At 48.3% G+C, this 15,936-nt stretch overlaps 1 protein-coding gene across 4 annotated transcripts in view; it reads right to left on the minus strand.

Moving 5' to 3' along the window:
- Window positions 1–96: 96 nt before the first annotated feature.
- The window catches only part of Sec16a (SEC16 homolog A, endoplasmic reticulum export factor), a 36,295-nt gene continuing 20,455 nt past the window's right edge, over window positions 97–15,936 (minus strand). For 2 of the 4 annotated variants that reach the window (XM_052181902.1, XM_052181905.1), the window contains 18 exons: window positions 15,639–15,756; window positions 15,322–15,433; window positions 15,022–15,127; window positions 14,186–14,326; window positions 13,641–13,754; window positions 13,218–13,401; window positions 11,783–12,031; window positions 11,139–11,221; window positions 9,602–9,751; window positions 7,185–7,262; window positions 6,950–7,006; window positions 6,697–6,808; window positions 6,203–6,340; window positions 5,909–6,003; window positions 5,004–5,078; window positions 4,319–4,378; window positions 3,446–3,523; window positions 97–1,600 (listed from right to left, as the gene is read on the minus strand). In XM_052181902.1, coding sequence (XP_052037862.1) covers window positions 1,532–1,600; window positions 3,446–3,523; window positions 4,319–4,378; window positions 5,004–5,078; window positions 5,909–6,003; window positions 6,203–6,340; window positions 6,697–6,808; window positions 6,950–7,006; window positions 7,185–7,262; window positions 9,602–9,751; window positions 11,139–11,221; window positions 11,783–12,031; window positions 13,218–13,401; window positions 13,641–13,754; window positions 14,186–14,326; window positions 15,022–15,127; window positions 15,322–15,433; window positions 15,639–15,756 — 2,019 coding nt within the window. In that variant the 3' untranslated portion in view covers window positions 97–1,531. The remainder of the gene's footprint in view (window positions 1,601–3,445; window positions 3,524–4,318; window positions 4,379–5,003; window positions 5,079–5,908; window positions 6,004–6,202; window positions 6,341–6,696; window positions 6,809–6,949; window positions 7,007–7,184; window positions 7,263–9,601; window positions 9,752–11,138; window positions 11,222–11,782; window positions 12,032–13,217; window positions 13,402–13,640; window positions 13,755–14,185; window positions 14,327–15,021; window positions 15,128–15,321; window positions 15,434–15,638; window positions 15,757–15,936) is intronic. The other 2 variants (XM_052181903.1, XM_052181904.1) reach the window with 2 other exon arrangements.

Here is a 15,936-nt window from a genome sequence, read left to right on the forward strand (position 1 = left end):
CACAGGCAGTCACACCCAATGGTTGCCCAGCGCCCCACCAACACTACAGATCTCGCTGGCCTGCCCCTCAAAACACAAAGAAAGCCATAAATGAAGTTACTTGAGAGCCCAAAATATTTTATTTAACAATGTGAATTTTGGAAAAATAGCAGCTCCCAGGGAAGAAGCTTCTTGAATCAAAAGTGGTTGGTTGGCAGTCAACACAGAGCCTGGGCAGGGTTGCACCAAAGGCAAGGGTCCTGCCTGGTCCCAGCAAGGACACAAGTTGCTACTGACCCATAGGGGCAGGCCTTTCTTAATGACAGGAACAGGAGGGTCCAAGCACACTCATCTATGGAACGTTCTGGAAGCCATTCTGTGAGTCTTTCCTCGATGATGCAGGGAACCAGAAAACCAGGAAGAGCTGTACTAATTCCATGTTCTACAATTTCTAGATTTAATACCAATCAAACCATTTATGTTTTCTACCTGCTGATTTTTATAAATATTTTAAATCTCTTTTCCCTCCTCTTTTAGGTTTAGGAAGTCAGTGAAGCCTTAAAGCTGAGTCTGAATGTGGCGGGCCTGCGGGCCGGCAGGCGGGCAGGTGGGCGGCAGCTCCTTGAAGTGATGTGGACGAGTCAGAGAGTAGCTGCTGAAGGTCCCCGGTGGGCTTTGGGGTAGAGATGCAAAGTTCCAGAGTATGTGCTAGGACAGCCACTCCAAGACCCCACCAAGTCTCTCAGTGCTGTCTGCAAGTGCAGGTGACACTGGGTCAGCTAGAGGGCTCCATACAGCCCCCTGGGCTAGGAGGCAGTAGGTGCAGCACGCAGCCAGTTTCTGACCTGCTCAATCAGATCAGCAGCTCCAGAACATCAGCTCCCTGGGACTCTCCCCAGAGACTGGGCCGTGAGCAAAAGCTCTGAGCAGGAAAATGCACCCAGCACTAATCAGGCCACAGAAATGGAGTGAGGCTGGAAACTCCTGGAGATACATGCCCTTGTAACCACTTCCTCCCCAGCCTGTGAGCGGCCCATCTGGTGAGCCTTTCAGGAGCTGCCAGGTCCCCGCCATGGTTCACAGGACAGGGCAGCTTGGGGCTCCTCTCGGGCCAGACATCCCAGCAGTCAGTCCTCTCCAGGCAAGCAAGCAGCCACTCTTCTCTCAGCACTAAGGAGGCCTGGCTGGTGTGCACCACTTCTCAGGAAACTGTGCTCTCCTCTGTGAAGCCCTGTCTAGCTTCTCTTCAGGGGTGTTCTCAAGTGACTCAAACCTTAATTTGTCTAAAGTGACTAAAAAAGAGACATTGTTCTTTTACATAAAAGACTTTGAATTAGATTCATTCTATCCAGCATCTGAAAGGAACCTTGAAATCAATTTTTCAATAATTCATATACATAGGCTGCAAGGAAGGAGACACACAGTATGGCCGGCTCTGAGTTACTGCCATGTCCGTCTGGGATCCACGAGACCTGAGGCAGCTAGTTTGGTTCTTGGTGAAGAACAGATATCTAGTCATCTCAGGGTTCCAAGTAAGAATCCAGCAGCAATCCTAGTTCAATGCCGCATATTTTCTTTGGCCAATTCTCCCTGGCCTTGAATTCCCCGAGGTGACAGAGGCCTGGAACAAAGGAACAGCAATGACCTACATGTGTCCAGCTGTCCAGCAGGGCGGGGTCCAGGGTAAACCCCAGGTCACTGACAAATGGGCAAGCGCTGTGTTAGCTTCAAGTCTAAGACCTTCTGTGTGTGCCAAGTTTCTGCAGCTCAGCATTTCCTAGCCCACAGCACTGCAGGCATGATTTGCTTTTGTTCTGCAAATTCTAAGTAAAAAGAACTGAGCTAGTGCCACAGAGCTAAGGGTTCACTGAGTCCAAGGGTGGTCAGCGGCCTAGGGTTTCCTGTTCCTGAAAGCATGAGATGTGACATGCTATGAGAGAACACTGTAGGTATTCTCCCTTACTAGACCTTTGTGGGATCTAAGCCAAGAAATCTGTCAGAACTATTTAACTACAAGGTCAAAAGAAAAATGAGATCTTGTAGTTGAAAATATGGACAAAAATGTTGATAGCAGCAGCCTCATCTGCACAGGGTCTAGCATAGGGCCCCAGGCCTCTCAAGAGGACTAAACAGAGAATGGCCAGGGCCGGGTCTGACACAGCTGAGGGCAGGGTTCCTGTTAAGAGTGGCTGAGAACATCACATTCAGAATGTCAAGATATCTGCCCAGGTAACTCATTTTGAGCTCTTCCTGGCTTCAAAGAATTATTGAATTACTTCTCAATAGACTTTGTATGGCACATATGAAAAACAAACAAACAAATAATTACTACTCCTCCAGATAACCTGGGTTCAATTCCCAGCACCCACATGATGACTCACAACCATCTATAACTCCAGTTCCAGGAGATTTGATGCCTTCTTCTGGTCTCTATAGGCACTAGGTATGCAAATAGTAGACAGACATATATGCAGCAAGATACCCATACACATAAAATAAAAATGTAAATAAAACTTTGCTTACTTGTCCTTTGATTAAAAACAAAAACAAACACAACAAAAACCCCACACATGCTGCTTGCCCCAGGGCTGCATCTCAGTTTGCAGAGTCCTTGTCTAGCATGTTTAAGACTCTTGTCCCCCAAAATAAAGATGCTTGCCTAGAGCTTGTCCCCTCCACAGATCACACACAGAAGGCAGACTACACTTCTCCGAAAGATGGTGAGGGAGAGAAGCTATACAGCACATTCTAGGCTCTCCTGGGCAGGGACACAAGAGCTATGACTGAGGGGACGGGTGTACAGACCCTCGAGGAAGATGCTATTCCAGCCTGCAGAGGCAGAGAAGGGAGACCTGGGCTCTTACAGTGGGCAACAGAAAATGGCACTACCACTTTCAATCTGAAAACTGTACCCAGAAAACTCTCAACCCAGCACCTAGGGCAGACCCAAAGGATCTTCAAGAGTCAAGTGCTGAGGTCCAAAGCTACTGAAGATGGTGTCACTCAGACAGAGGGATTAATCAGAAAGGAAGCAATAAAAAATCCCAGACCAGGGGTCTCCTTGGTAGAGCTGCTCTTAGGGAGAAGAGGAGGAGGGGGGGAGGGAGAGCACTAGCTTGGACCTGTGAGCTATGGCTAACCTGGGAAAGCCATGCATCCTGTCAGTGCAGGGATGGCAGGTTGGCAACAGCGGAGCCAGCCTTCAGCCTCGGAGAGTAACGAAAGAAAAGCCCTGAACCTGAAGAGCCCTTAGCTGCAGTGAGAGGACACGAGACAGAGGATGCAGATTAATCAAGTAGGAGACCTACAAAGTGAGTTCTAGGACAGCGAGGCCTACACAAAGAAACCCTGTCTTAAAAAAAAAAATGTAACAAAACAAAAACTCCCAAAAGAACAGGCAGGGAACAAAGGAGCCTCCTTGAGGCGGCAAGCTGGGGCTGTGAGGAACTGAGCAGGGGTCACTCACCTGCACCAGCTGAGCAGGGTTGTAGAAGGGCACAGACCCACCAGGAGGGAGCCCTGCAGGATAGTGGTCTCCAGGAGCCTGGGGAGCACAGAGAAGGACCTCAGTAAGCCAGTGTTACACAGTAGTTGCTGTCCCAACAGCAGACACAAGCCATACCTCAGGAAGGACCATTAAAGCTCCAAACGGGCCAGAGAGAGAGAGAGAGAGAGAGAGAGAGAGAGAGAGAGAGAGAGGAGAGGGCGCTCTGGTAACACTTGGTGGGTCATGGAACAGCCAAAGTCAAAGCACCATGCAGTAAAATAATTTGAACAACATGCAGACAATGAGTGCAGGACACTGAGATTTCATTAGTGCTGGTCAAGCAGTTAGGAGGCCTGGACAGTGTGCCTGCTCTAGAGCCATGGGCAGTCAGAAATGCCCCCTGAGACTTTCCACTGAGAGCTATTGACACAGCCTGGCTCTAAAACAGAAGAAAAGCATCCCTTGTCTCCTTGGTTACATGATGGCTACCATGTCCACATTCCTACTGGCCACAAACAGACTTCCTCAAGTCTCAGGAGTAAGAAGAAATCTTTCTTCCCAAGTAGTGTCCTAACCCAGGAGATGTTGACAGCATGGTAGGGTGGGGCTCAGGCCACTTCACAAGGAGCAAAGTTAGGAAGCTCACCTGAGTATTCTGAACCCTGTGAAGCGAGTCCACCACCAGCACATCTAGACCCAGGCCACTTAATAAAGGAAAACTGCACCTTTGCCCACATGATGCTTGGTTAAGACAAGGGGTTAGTGACAAAGCAAAGAGGATGACAGACTCTCTAAGGGACACATGGGAGCTCCACAGCCAGCCCCGTGGAGGGAGCCAGCAGCCACAGGTACCTGATGGAAATGCCGGCTCACTTCCTGTGAGAGCGAGCTCAGAGAGCTACAGCGCGAGAGCTATGAACAGCAAGAACACACACAGACACAGATGTGAAGGTCAGCGTGCGCCATGGCTCCAAGCTGCCAGCTGGTTTCAAAAGCTTTATGATGACATCAGAATCAATGTCACTCTAATGAAGGCAGCCAGAGGTAGCTTCAAATGTCTCCCACCGTTTTGGTTAAGAAAACCATCATTACACTGGGAGAAAGGAAAAAATCTGTCTAGCTCTTAGTTCATACTTTGTGACACCTCAAAGTTCTGAAATTGCTTAGGATACTGTGAGGGAGACCTGGCTAGAAAGCCAGCCCCACACCTGACTCAGAGCTCTGAGCAAAAGTGATCATGCAAGTTAAAGTGTTACTGCATCAAACACAAAAGTGTTGCTATCCTGCACTTCCTTCTCCTACTCACTTGCACACACTTCTAAAGAGTCACCACAGGGAAGTGCACTGAGCTGGCTGAGCCTCCATTCCAGGCCATAGTACGCTACCACACCCACATACACCCACATAGACATGCGACATGCACACACCCATGCACATGCATGCCCTCACCTCCTCTCCTGCACACACATAATACACAAATTCACAGGCAACACACACACACACACACACACACACACACACCAGCGGTGTTCCCTACCTCTCCTCCCTGGGCGCCATCTGGTTTGGAGGGTAAGAGTTCAGGTCCAGGGACTGATTCTGTAGAACTTACCACCTATGAGGCAATATGCAATGTAAAAAGTGGTACCTCTCCACTCCTAAAGAGTCTCAGCTTTTACACCTAGGGAGAAGAAAACTGCCTGCTCCTGTAGCACAGCCTAAAGACTATTCTGCTATGCCCTGGTACCTCTGAGAGGTCACACACAAGGGGTTTTCTCCAGGACCCCGCTGTCCTGCCTGGAGTGGCTCTTGATGCAACAGCTATCAAATCATGCTAGGCACAGCCCACAAGCCTGTGTGCACCCCACATGATTGTCCCTCAACTCTATGGAGGACAGCGAGGAGCATGGAGCCAGGCCAGGCTTTCCTAGAAACACGGGGATTCATCTATTCTTTTTACCCTTCTTTACTTTTTGTACTGCTACTTAATTCTTTGTAACTTTTTTCTAATTTTAAAAACTTTGGTGGCTGGGCGGTGGTGGCACAAGCCTTTAATCCCAGCACTTGGGAGGCAGGGGCAGGTGAATTTCTGAGTTCGAGGCCAGCCTGATCTACAAAGTGAGTTCCAAGGCAGCCAAGGCGACACAGAGAAACACTTTGGTAAAATATGTTTAACATAGAATTACCACCCATACCACTTCAAAGCAAGAAACATTAATGAACTATACTGTTAAAATAACCATCACCCCACCTTTAGAGTTTTTCCTCTTTCCGAACTGAACTTTGAGTGCCCTCCTCAGACCTTGCATTCACCTGCTAATGTCTCTACCAAACAAATATAGACAGTGCAACCAGAGTCATCACCCAACACTGATATGCAGAGGGCAAAGGAATCCTAAAGGATACAGGGAGCCCCTCACCTTCTTCCCATAGTATTGTATATACCTTGGGTTCCAGGGTGGGCTCTGCCTTAGACTGAGTCCCAGCTGGTGCCTGTCCCCTACAGCCAGTCCCATCTGCAGACTGTGGCTCTTCTGCATCTAAGAATGAGGAGACATGAAGTCATCACCCCAGCCCAATCTCTGGGACATTCTGTATAACAGTAATATGTAAGGGTTCAACCAGGGAGGAAGTCCAATTGCCAAAGAAGTAGATGCAAGCCTTTGGTCCTTTGCACCTTGGCCACAGGCTCACAGATGGAAACTGATCAAGAGCAGGGCAAACACATGGGCTGCCTACCTGGGTTTGGTACAAATAAGTTTGAAGGGATTGGCAGTGGGGCAAGAGGAGCAAAGAAATCTGCAGGAGCAAGAGCTGGTTCACTCCGCTGTGTTCCACTGGGGTTCAGAACATCCACATAGCGAGCTCTGGACCCCCCTACCAATGAGAGGGAGAGTCACATTCAGTTGAGCACTAAGCAGCCTCCACCATCCAACAAACTTGGTTCCCACTGAATCAGAAGAACTAATGAGGCTCCACAGTAGAATTGACTATTGGGCTTCATTTCCATCCTACCCAGGCACACAGGCTGCACATTTACTAACAGACAACTTGGATCTGCAGGCCATCTAGTTACATCCCACCATGTACTGGGTAATTGGGCTTTTCTCTCAAGGGTGGAAACACACACTCCCTAGCAAAGACAGTGTGAGCATCATGACAGCTGACTGAGCTCTGGATGCTACAGGACAGTGTTCTACACAAACATCTCTGATTTCTGCTGTAGCTATTACCTGCTTTTCTAGAAAACACATTCACGGAGGCTGTGGGTGGTCCTGCAGGCCCAGTGGGAGCCACCTGGGGAACCCTGGGGAACGATGTTGGCGGTGGGGGTGGAGCCTTCTTCTGCAGAGGGAGAAACATCTCAGCAATGCCTTTAACACGATGGAGACCACTGAGGACTCTCCAAAGAGAGGCCTTGCCCAGGTGACAAGAAATAAAGCAGGCAGCCTTCCCCTCAAACAGGGACCTAAGGATACTGCTTACCTCCTCCTCTGGTTCGTTCAAATTCACCCACTGGTTCTTCTTTTCATCCCAAACAATCTGCCAGGATTTTTAAAAGAAAAAAAAAATCAGTACAATGAAACTAAAAGGAATTAGAATCTTAACTCTTTCAGGTCTGTTCTGAATACTAATACATGGCACCTATCAAGCAGTGACGGGCCACCGTTACCTACCCACCCACCCCACTAAGCGACTGCCACATCTGGACAATACTCACTGATTTGTTCTTGTCATCTGGTAGATAAGCTTCTGTCCTTTTCTTCCCAGGCAGCCAACGAGAGAACCAGGACTCTGTCTAAATAAAGTCATCAGAAAAGCATAAGGACACTTCCCAGCGGGAGGAGCTCAGCACTGTACAGCAGCCCTGCATCCAGAGATGGGATGCGGGTGCAGGACAAGGGCTGAGGAGTCAACCATCATGGAGGATGCTCTGACCATACAAGTCAAAAGGGTTTGGATGTGCACTGACCTGTACACTTCCACAGGGCTGGGACGGGACTTGGGACCTCCCACATGCTAGCAAAGCACTTTACTACTGAATGACACCCCACAACCCTCAGTGTATCTTTTTTTGAGACAGTGTCACACTACATAGATATGGCCATCAGGAAACTCGCAGGGATGCCTCTCTGCCTCCTGAGTGCTGGGATTATTTTTAACAAACACGCTCAGGATGATAACATGCCACCTACAGAAGCATTCCACATCCAACCTCTGACAGACAAACTGAGCATCAGGCTCTTCCCACTCCAGGGGAAAAGGAAGCTGGGCAGGATGGCCTCCACACAAAGGCCCTCCTGAGTGCTGGGATTAAATCATACACCACCATCAGCTCGCCCCTTGAAGATATCTTTATGTGTTCCTGGAAACCAGAATTATAGTTGGAGCTTTCCTGGGTGTTCTGGGTCCTGCTTGGGGGAAGCAAGGGTCTTTAGGATAAGATTGGCAAGATGTGCCAGGAGCCAGTGTAGATGGAAAGCCTGGAGGTCATTCCTAGCTGGCCTCTGAATGGCACAAAGGTGAGAAACAGTGACTCCAGGGGCCATGGTGCCCATGACATTCATTCAGTCAATCAATCAACTTTGGCTTCTTTTTTATGTTTTAGACAAGATCTTACTATATAATTCTGGGAACTTCCTCGCAGAACAGACTGGTCTCAAATTTATAGATTAGCTTGTGTCTGCCTCCAGAGTGATTGACACCAGGCATGGCCTCCTTTTTAAAATGTCCTTGTGTCAGAGCAGGAGAGCTCACCCAGCTGCAGCACTTGGGCGAGTGGGCCCCAACCTCCACTGGGCAGCAGGGTAGAGCTGGCTCTGGAGGCATGGGTGTGGTGAGCCAGCCCCAAGGCATGAGAGCAGGAAACTAGCTCAGCTACTGCTCAGGCCCAGATCTAGATCCAGATCCAGGCTTTGAGTTGGCCCACCCCAACGTCTACATCAACTGTTAGGGCCAGTGAAAGGGTTAGGCCTGCTGATCAAAAGCTGAAGGGTCTCCAAGACACAGGGAAACAGGATAACTGGGAGGAGTCTCAATGAGGAGCCAATATTGACAAAGAGGTAACACACTGTGACACAATACTGCTTCCATGACGACAAGATGCTTTCTACACTTTGTTTTGTTTGTGTGGTTATGTTGGATTCCATAGTTTATGAATGGATTCCAAGGGCAGTGAGCAGTTATAAGAAGACTGGTAGGTATGATATGAAACTCACAAAGAATCAATAAGAAAAATATCTCTTGTACAAGAACGGTCCATACTATTAACTATTGAGCTACCTCTCTAACCCTTAAAACTATCTTGGGCTTCTTTTTTGCTTTGTATTTTTCCCTGTACTAACTGAACCCTGGGCATTGTGCTGTACCACTGAACTATACCCGCAGCCTTCACACATTTTTAAAAATTAAACTTGTGTTTATTTTCCAAAAATTGTCATGGAGGGTATCTGATAAGCTGACCTTTCTTAAAGTGCTAAACTGTGGGAGAGAGATGGTCCAGTGATTAAGAGCATGCACTGCTCTTCCAGAGGACCTGATTTGGTTCTCAGCAGCACCAACTCTGGGCAGTTAACAACCTCTTCTTGTCTCTGTAGGCGCCTGTACTCATATGCACATACCCACCACACATACACACATAATTTTACAATTATATAGCTTTTTTACATTGAAGAACTGTATTCTTTGTTACATCATAAGACATCATATGAACAAAAAGGTGGTCTGCAGATTGAGAGGGGCTATGCCCCCCCACACTCATTCAGCAAAGGGCCGCACCCACCATGCAAGTACTCTCACAGATCACTGAAACACAGAATGGAGAAACCTTAGGACAAGTGCATGGCCAATGAGCACTGAGGGCTAAGTTTGTTTCATAGGTGCTCAGCTTGGCTGGTACCAGGAAATACACCGGCCTTACTCTGGCTGCCCTGGGCACAGATGACAGACACACTTGCCTAGCTGTGACATGCTTTACACACTTAATTTCATGTATGTTACATCTTGGGAAAGTAGTTTATGAATTTTCATTTTAAAATAAATGGTCTTTGCTTTGCCTCTAACTCCCAAGGAAAGCTGCTTCAGGTATTGAGCCTCCGTCCAGCATTTGCCCCACCTCTCTGCAGGACTGAGTTATACCTTCTTGGGCTCCTTGGGCTCCTTTTTGACAACTTGTGCAGGTTTCTTCCCTTCAGAATCAGATGTCAGAGACGGCGGCTGTGTCAGACTGGAGCTGCTGAGATCCCACACTGGGGAGGTCTCCAAGTCCTGTGCTGTTCTGGAGGAGCCCTGCCATGAAGCATGAAAACCAGGTCTCCTGGAGCTCTTTGTGAGGAACGGAAGGGGGCAAGGAAGCACACCTGACTTGTGTCTCCCTAGTAGGGCAGAGAACTGACGCGAGCAGAGAAGAGGGTTCACCCTGGCCGGCAGGCTAGGCACGTTGAAACCTTCCCAGCCAGATAAAGAAATGCCAAGCACAGCCAGCAAACACCTAGCCAGGAGTGCCACACCACTCCAAGAGAGGAAGTGTACGCATGCCCTGAGGGTGGGACTGCTTAGAGCTGGGAAACAGCACAATTTAAATATCCTCCCATGAGCTGAGGAACGGCTTAGTGGTAGGCACTTGCAACTCAGGCTTGCCAACGTGAGTTTGATCTCTAGAACTCACATGAAAGTGAAAGAGGAGAACCAAACTCTACAAAGTTTCCTCGAACTACCACAGGCAAACTGTGCGACATGCACCACCCTCATCAGCATAATGTTAAAAATAAAATAAAGGGGGTGGGGAGATGGCTCACTTATTAGGAGAGCTTATTGTTCTTGTAATCAGTTCTCAGCACTCACTTCCAATAGGTCACAAATACCTGTAACTCAAGCTCCAGGGGATTCAATGCCCTCCTCTGGCCTCTATAGGAACTCATGCATGCATACACAAAAATAAAAGTTTTTAAAGAAAAGTGATCCAGCCCTGGGTAAAGGCATGATGACCACACAGTGAAGCCCTCCCTGTTATATCTCAGGAACAGGCTATCTGAAATGAGGAACATCTACTGATGGCACATCCATTTAGTGCAGGGTATCTATAAAGAAATATGCATCTATCCCTCTTGGTTGAGAGCAGATAGAAGAGTATCTGCACCAAACCTTGTGTGCTGCAGTGACTGCAATTTGAGGGAAAGCAAAATACCAGGTTCTATTGTACAGTGAGGATAGAGATCAGGAAGGTTCTCCATCTTTGAAAATTATATCTGGAATTTCACTATAGGTGGGTCTTCTTTCTGCTTAAAAGAACTGCTTTTACAACACTTGATTCCCTTTTTGCCTTTTTCTCTATCAACATTTTTACCAACTTTCACATTTGAAGAGTTTAAAGTAATTTTTAAAATTACTACTTTGGATGTGTTTTGGGGCACATGTGTGGCAGTCAGAGGGTAATTGGTAGGAGTTGGTTCTCTCCATCTCCCATGTGAGAATGATCGTAGTGGCAAGCACCCTTAACAAATGACCCATCTCCCTGGCCTCAGCTACAATGATTTTAGAGACACTTTCTCTGTAAGAATCCAATTTAAGAATAATTTCCTTACCTTCATTACCTTCCTATTTCAGGCTAAGAACAAGAAGCCAAAGTATGTACTGGACAAACTCACAGAAAACAGTTACAAGGTATGGGAAGTACCAGATCAGCGAGGTTCTCGCCAAACTCCTCTTCACTGAGCTCTGGAGGGGAGTGTCTGACAGGTGAGCCCTGTGGCACCATTTCTGTCAAAACAAAAGAGAATGACTGACTGACTAGGTCCTGGAGCTGCTGTCGCAGGGCCAGAGGGAAGCAGGGCACTGGCAGGGCACACACTGAGAACAAAGTGAATGCCAGGCTCAGTCACCAGTGTTTCTTTCCCATAAGGAAAAGGAAAGTTTGCCCAGGTGTGCGGCAACTAACTGCTTTGCTCTTTAAAGCAATTGTATGGTTTGTTTTGCTCAGACAGTCAAGACAGGTACAGGATCCATCAAATTTCGCTTCCAGAGAAACTCTGCCACCCCAACCCATGCAGCCCACAAGGACTTTAGTACAGCACCAAGACAGACCCTGCAAATGCCCCAGGACCATTCTTTTACACTCTAAATGGGCAGTTAGGCTTCAAATGATTGCACAAGGCCAAGCCACAACAGAACCAGCATTACTGTTTCGACTATAAAGAGACTCCTAGCAGTTGGCAATGCTGGAACTTTTAGTGCAGACAGTCCCTTCTGCCAGCTACTTCCTTCAACACCAAGGCCAACTAGCTGTGCTCTCAGGACTACATCTACCCTCGGCAGACATACCTGCTGGGTCTGGGCTTCTGGCCTCCTGCAGTGGAGGCCCACTTTCCTGGAGACCTGGTGTAGTGGGTGGCAGGGCCCGCCCAGGATGCAGCACTGCAGGATCAGATCTGGAGGATTCTGGGAAGCCAAGTGCAGATCCTGGGGGTCCATAGGCAGGACTCAGCTCCAGGGGGCCATGAGACATTGGCACTGGGAACATGGGCACCCTGGCGAGATGAGCAGGCTGGCCATCAGGCAGTGTCTGAGGAGCTGTAGGGCACAGTGGAGAAGAGGAACTCTATGGTCACTGTGGCTGACTTTCCAGGCAGGCACTTCACAAGCACATAAGCTGCCCTGCACAGGTGCGTCTCTTTTATAATGAGGCAGCTGAAAAACAGCACCTTTCAGTGGTCTATGTTTATGTCCCAGGAGTCAGGATGGGTACACCACCCCCCATCAGCCCATCAGCAGATGTGATGTGGGGCAGGAGCTGAAAACTACATCAAGTGACCCCTAGCACAGTGCTGCTTTGGTAGTATACTTTGCCCATTGCTAGGGTCAAATAGACAACATTTATGTACACAGGCATCTATCTATACAGCTCAACTGTCTAAGTGAGTCCTCTCTACCAGCTCAACACTGGACTTAAGGCACATACCTATGATCTCAATTGCTCAGGAGGCTTAGATAATTTGTGAACCACAAGTCCAGACCAGCCTGAGCAACAGTGTGAGATTCCCATCTCCCAATACAAAACAAGAATCCTGCTGCAGGGAATGAGCCAGGGAGAAGGAGCAAAGGCACGGAGGAGTTAAATCCAGTGTGGTGACAGGAGACATATAGTAGTGAGGACTGGCTATTCAGTAGGGACGAGAGGCTACAGAGGGGGCACCTGAAGCAGTCGGAGTCAAGAGTGGCTGGAGTACCAGGTGGGAGGGGAGCTTTGGAACAGAGGGTAGGAGGGTAGCAGGGTAGCAGGGCTGACTTCTTATCAGGTTGGCTGAGGATACCTGCTGAGCATAGGCGGACTGAGAGACAGGACAACAGAAAAGATGCTTGCCTAGCCAGGAATGAGAGAGAGGTCTGCACCTCAACTCCCGGAGGGATGGGTAACCCTTCCCAAGATGAGGATGATGGGAGAAGCAGCTGCAGGATGAGAAGTAGCAGTGCCTGTTCTGACAGAGCTATGAGGCACCACAGGAAGCAAGCAGCTAAACAGCAGCTGGAGTTTGTCAAGGGCCAGGGCCAGGGGACACAGGCACTCATGACATCAGCAGGAGAACATCTAAAGGTCTGCAACTTGACATGCTCATCATATGAGGAAGCATAAGAGAAAGAGGGAGGAAGTCCAAAGAGCACCGAGCATCATGGTACACAATGCCCCACTTTTGGCAGCAACACACTCTCCTTCAAAGAAGACATCAGTAAGCAAGTACATGGCTGCTGTGGGTCCCACCTGTAGGCAGCAGCTGCACGCCATGCATCAAAGGCTCAGCGCTGGGCATCAGTAGAGGGTTGTCGGCCCTTGGCCCTGCCTGCTGGTTGAGTCCAGGGCCATCTGACTGCTCCACCTCAGAGCCCGATGTGACGTGACACTGCTGGGGTTCTGTTCCGTCCTGGCTCCACAGCACAGTGCCCTCCTACAGGAGACAGGATCAAGCTGCAGCCATGCCCCACAGTACATGTGAGTACGAGTGTACTCTCCACATCAAGAGATCCGCACTGATGCTCTCCTGGGAAGGGGGGCTTCTGTGTGCACACTTCTGAAGCCACAGTGCCACCATCAGATGCTTCAGCAAGGAAACAATAGGGCACAAACCCTCTCATCAGATGCTTCCAGGCATGTTCTAGGACAAGGCTGTGCTGTCAAAAGGCGCACCTGAATCTGCCTCTCCACGTGCCGCAGCTGCACCAACCAGGCAGGCTCCACAAAGGACTCCTCCTCTGGTTTCTCCTTCAGTTGAGGATCGAAGAGGCGTAACTGGGAAGCCATCTAGACCCCAGAAAACAGAGGTCCTTGTTATTGCCAAATGGCACCAACAAAATGTTCCCAAGTGCAACACACTGGGCCTGAAGGAGGTCATGTGTGGACTGTGCAAAGCTGAGTGATCAGAGTGCTTCCAGGGTGGAGTTCACACTTATACAGATGTCAGCAGACCTGTCCAAGTACTCAACTAACCAGGGAAGATGAAGTTCTTTGATAGAACCTTTAAAGGATCTGAATGGATCAAGATGAATATGCCAAGTAGTGACTATTAATGATGCAAAGTACAAAACAGCCACCCAAGAGCACTGAGGTATCTAAAGTAGATTCTGGATATCTCTTTGTTAAATACCACTTCACCACCCCCAAGCCCAGCAAGATGAAGCCTGTCCTTCCCAGCATTAGCATCTTGCCAACAGGAAGGCACCAGAAGATCCTACCTGAGTCAACTGGCTAATCAGTACAGGAGAGTATGCACCAGGCTGTGTCAGGACACTCTTGGCGATTACTTCGCAGTAATGGAAGGCCTGTGTGGCGAGTCCCATTTCAGCCAGGCGGCACAAGTAGATGAATTTAAACACCTGAAACAACAAGTGTATCAACACAGTCCTGGGCTTCACACAAGTGCACTGTCACAGTCCTGGGGCTTCACACAAGTGTACTGTCACAGTCCTAAGACATCACACAAATGCACCGTCACAGTCCTGGGCTTCACACGAGTGCACTGTCACAGTCCTGGGCTTCCATCACCCCTGAGAGCTTATATGCTGTGCACCACAGCAGCCCCTGTGATAGTGTAGAGTCAAAGTAGATAAACACCTCTGACACAGTCAGCAGTTCAGATTTGATGTCCTACTGCTGCCACACATCTAGACAACTGGCTTTCCTATGGGCAAACTATAATAAACCTTTCCTACTAATATATACAAACATATATACACAAACAAACCTACACACTCACTGACCTCCATACAGACATGCACACACACAAATGGGCCAGATCACACCACAATTCTCATTAAAAGTAGCTTATATATAAAACCTCTTAAAATCTAATCTGAAATATTAAGAACAAAAATATAAAAATTCCTCTATTTAATATAGCATTTTGATCAACTGTATATTCAAGGTGTCAAAAACCAAACCGAACTAACCAAACAAACAATGGAAAAAAAACCCACAAAACAAAACACCTCATCATTACTTCTGTGAGAATTCAAAACCATAGCAAGCAAGCACTGGTGAGCACTGGCCGCCCCTCACAGCCCCTGCTCACCTGGAAGTTAGGTACAGAACAGGTCTGCGCCCCAAGGGACTGAGCATACTCATAAGCTTCCGTCCTTTGAATGGCTTCATTGGTGGCAAACTTTAAAAATGGCAAACTGTGGAAGAAGTGAATTATTCATTTTGAAAAGTGGCCAATTACTGGCACCATAACCCTTAAAGCAGGTAAACCCAAGTATGCCCCATCATGTAGCAAAGGTGCAAGGCTGGCCATTTCTAAATTAACTGAAGGACAGGAGTCATTTGCTTCTTGGAGGAAAACGGACACTGCTATATTGACTTGATTCCTTACCTGTGATTCGAGCCTATCAAGACAAGCTTTGTAGTTTTCTTTGTATAAACCCCAAATCCAACCTGGGCCATCAGGTAGCAGAAGTGTGCAGCATCCAGCAGGCCTTTTGATGCTGGAGAGAGAGAGAGAGAGAGAGAGAGAGAGAGAGAGAGAGAACCCACATCTCATTAGTCCTTGGAAACTCTTCAGGGGCAGTGCCAAAGAGACACTGGACTTAGGAAAACCACGTCTCCTATGGTTCTAGCACAGTTGTTCACACAGTCAGACTCTGGGTTCTATCACATGACAGCCAAAGGCCTACCTCACACCTGACCCACCTAGTGTATCGCCCATCGTAGCCATGGTCCTAGATTCAACATCCATGTTGTTGTTCAGGTTGGACAAAACCATTGCAAGATGTGGCCTCCAATCTCCCCATTTCTCATCTCCACAACACTGTGGAGTAATGAGAAGTAATGAGAAGAACAAACAAATTCTTATCCTTCAGAGACTGTCTCCTTTAATTTCCTGATAGCCAAGCCCAAGCCCAATGAGAAAGCAAGAACAAAAACAGGTTTCAGACAGACCCCATAGTGAGCCTGACTATGGGCCTCCACCAGTGACAGCCCCCCCCAC

Source organism: Apodemus sylvaticus, chromosome 5, assembly GCF_947179515.1.
Source record: "Apodemus sylvaticus chromosome 5, mApoSyl1.1, whole genome shotgun sequence".
Classification (NCBI taxonomy): Eukaryota; Metazoa; Chordata; class Mammalia; order Rodentia; family Muridae; genus Apodemus; species Apodemus sylvaticus.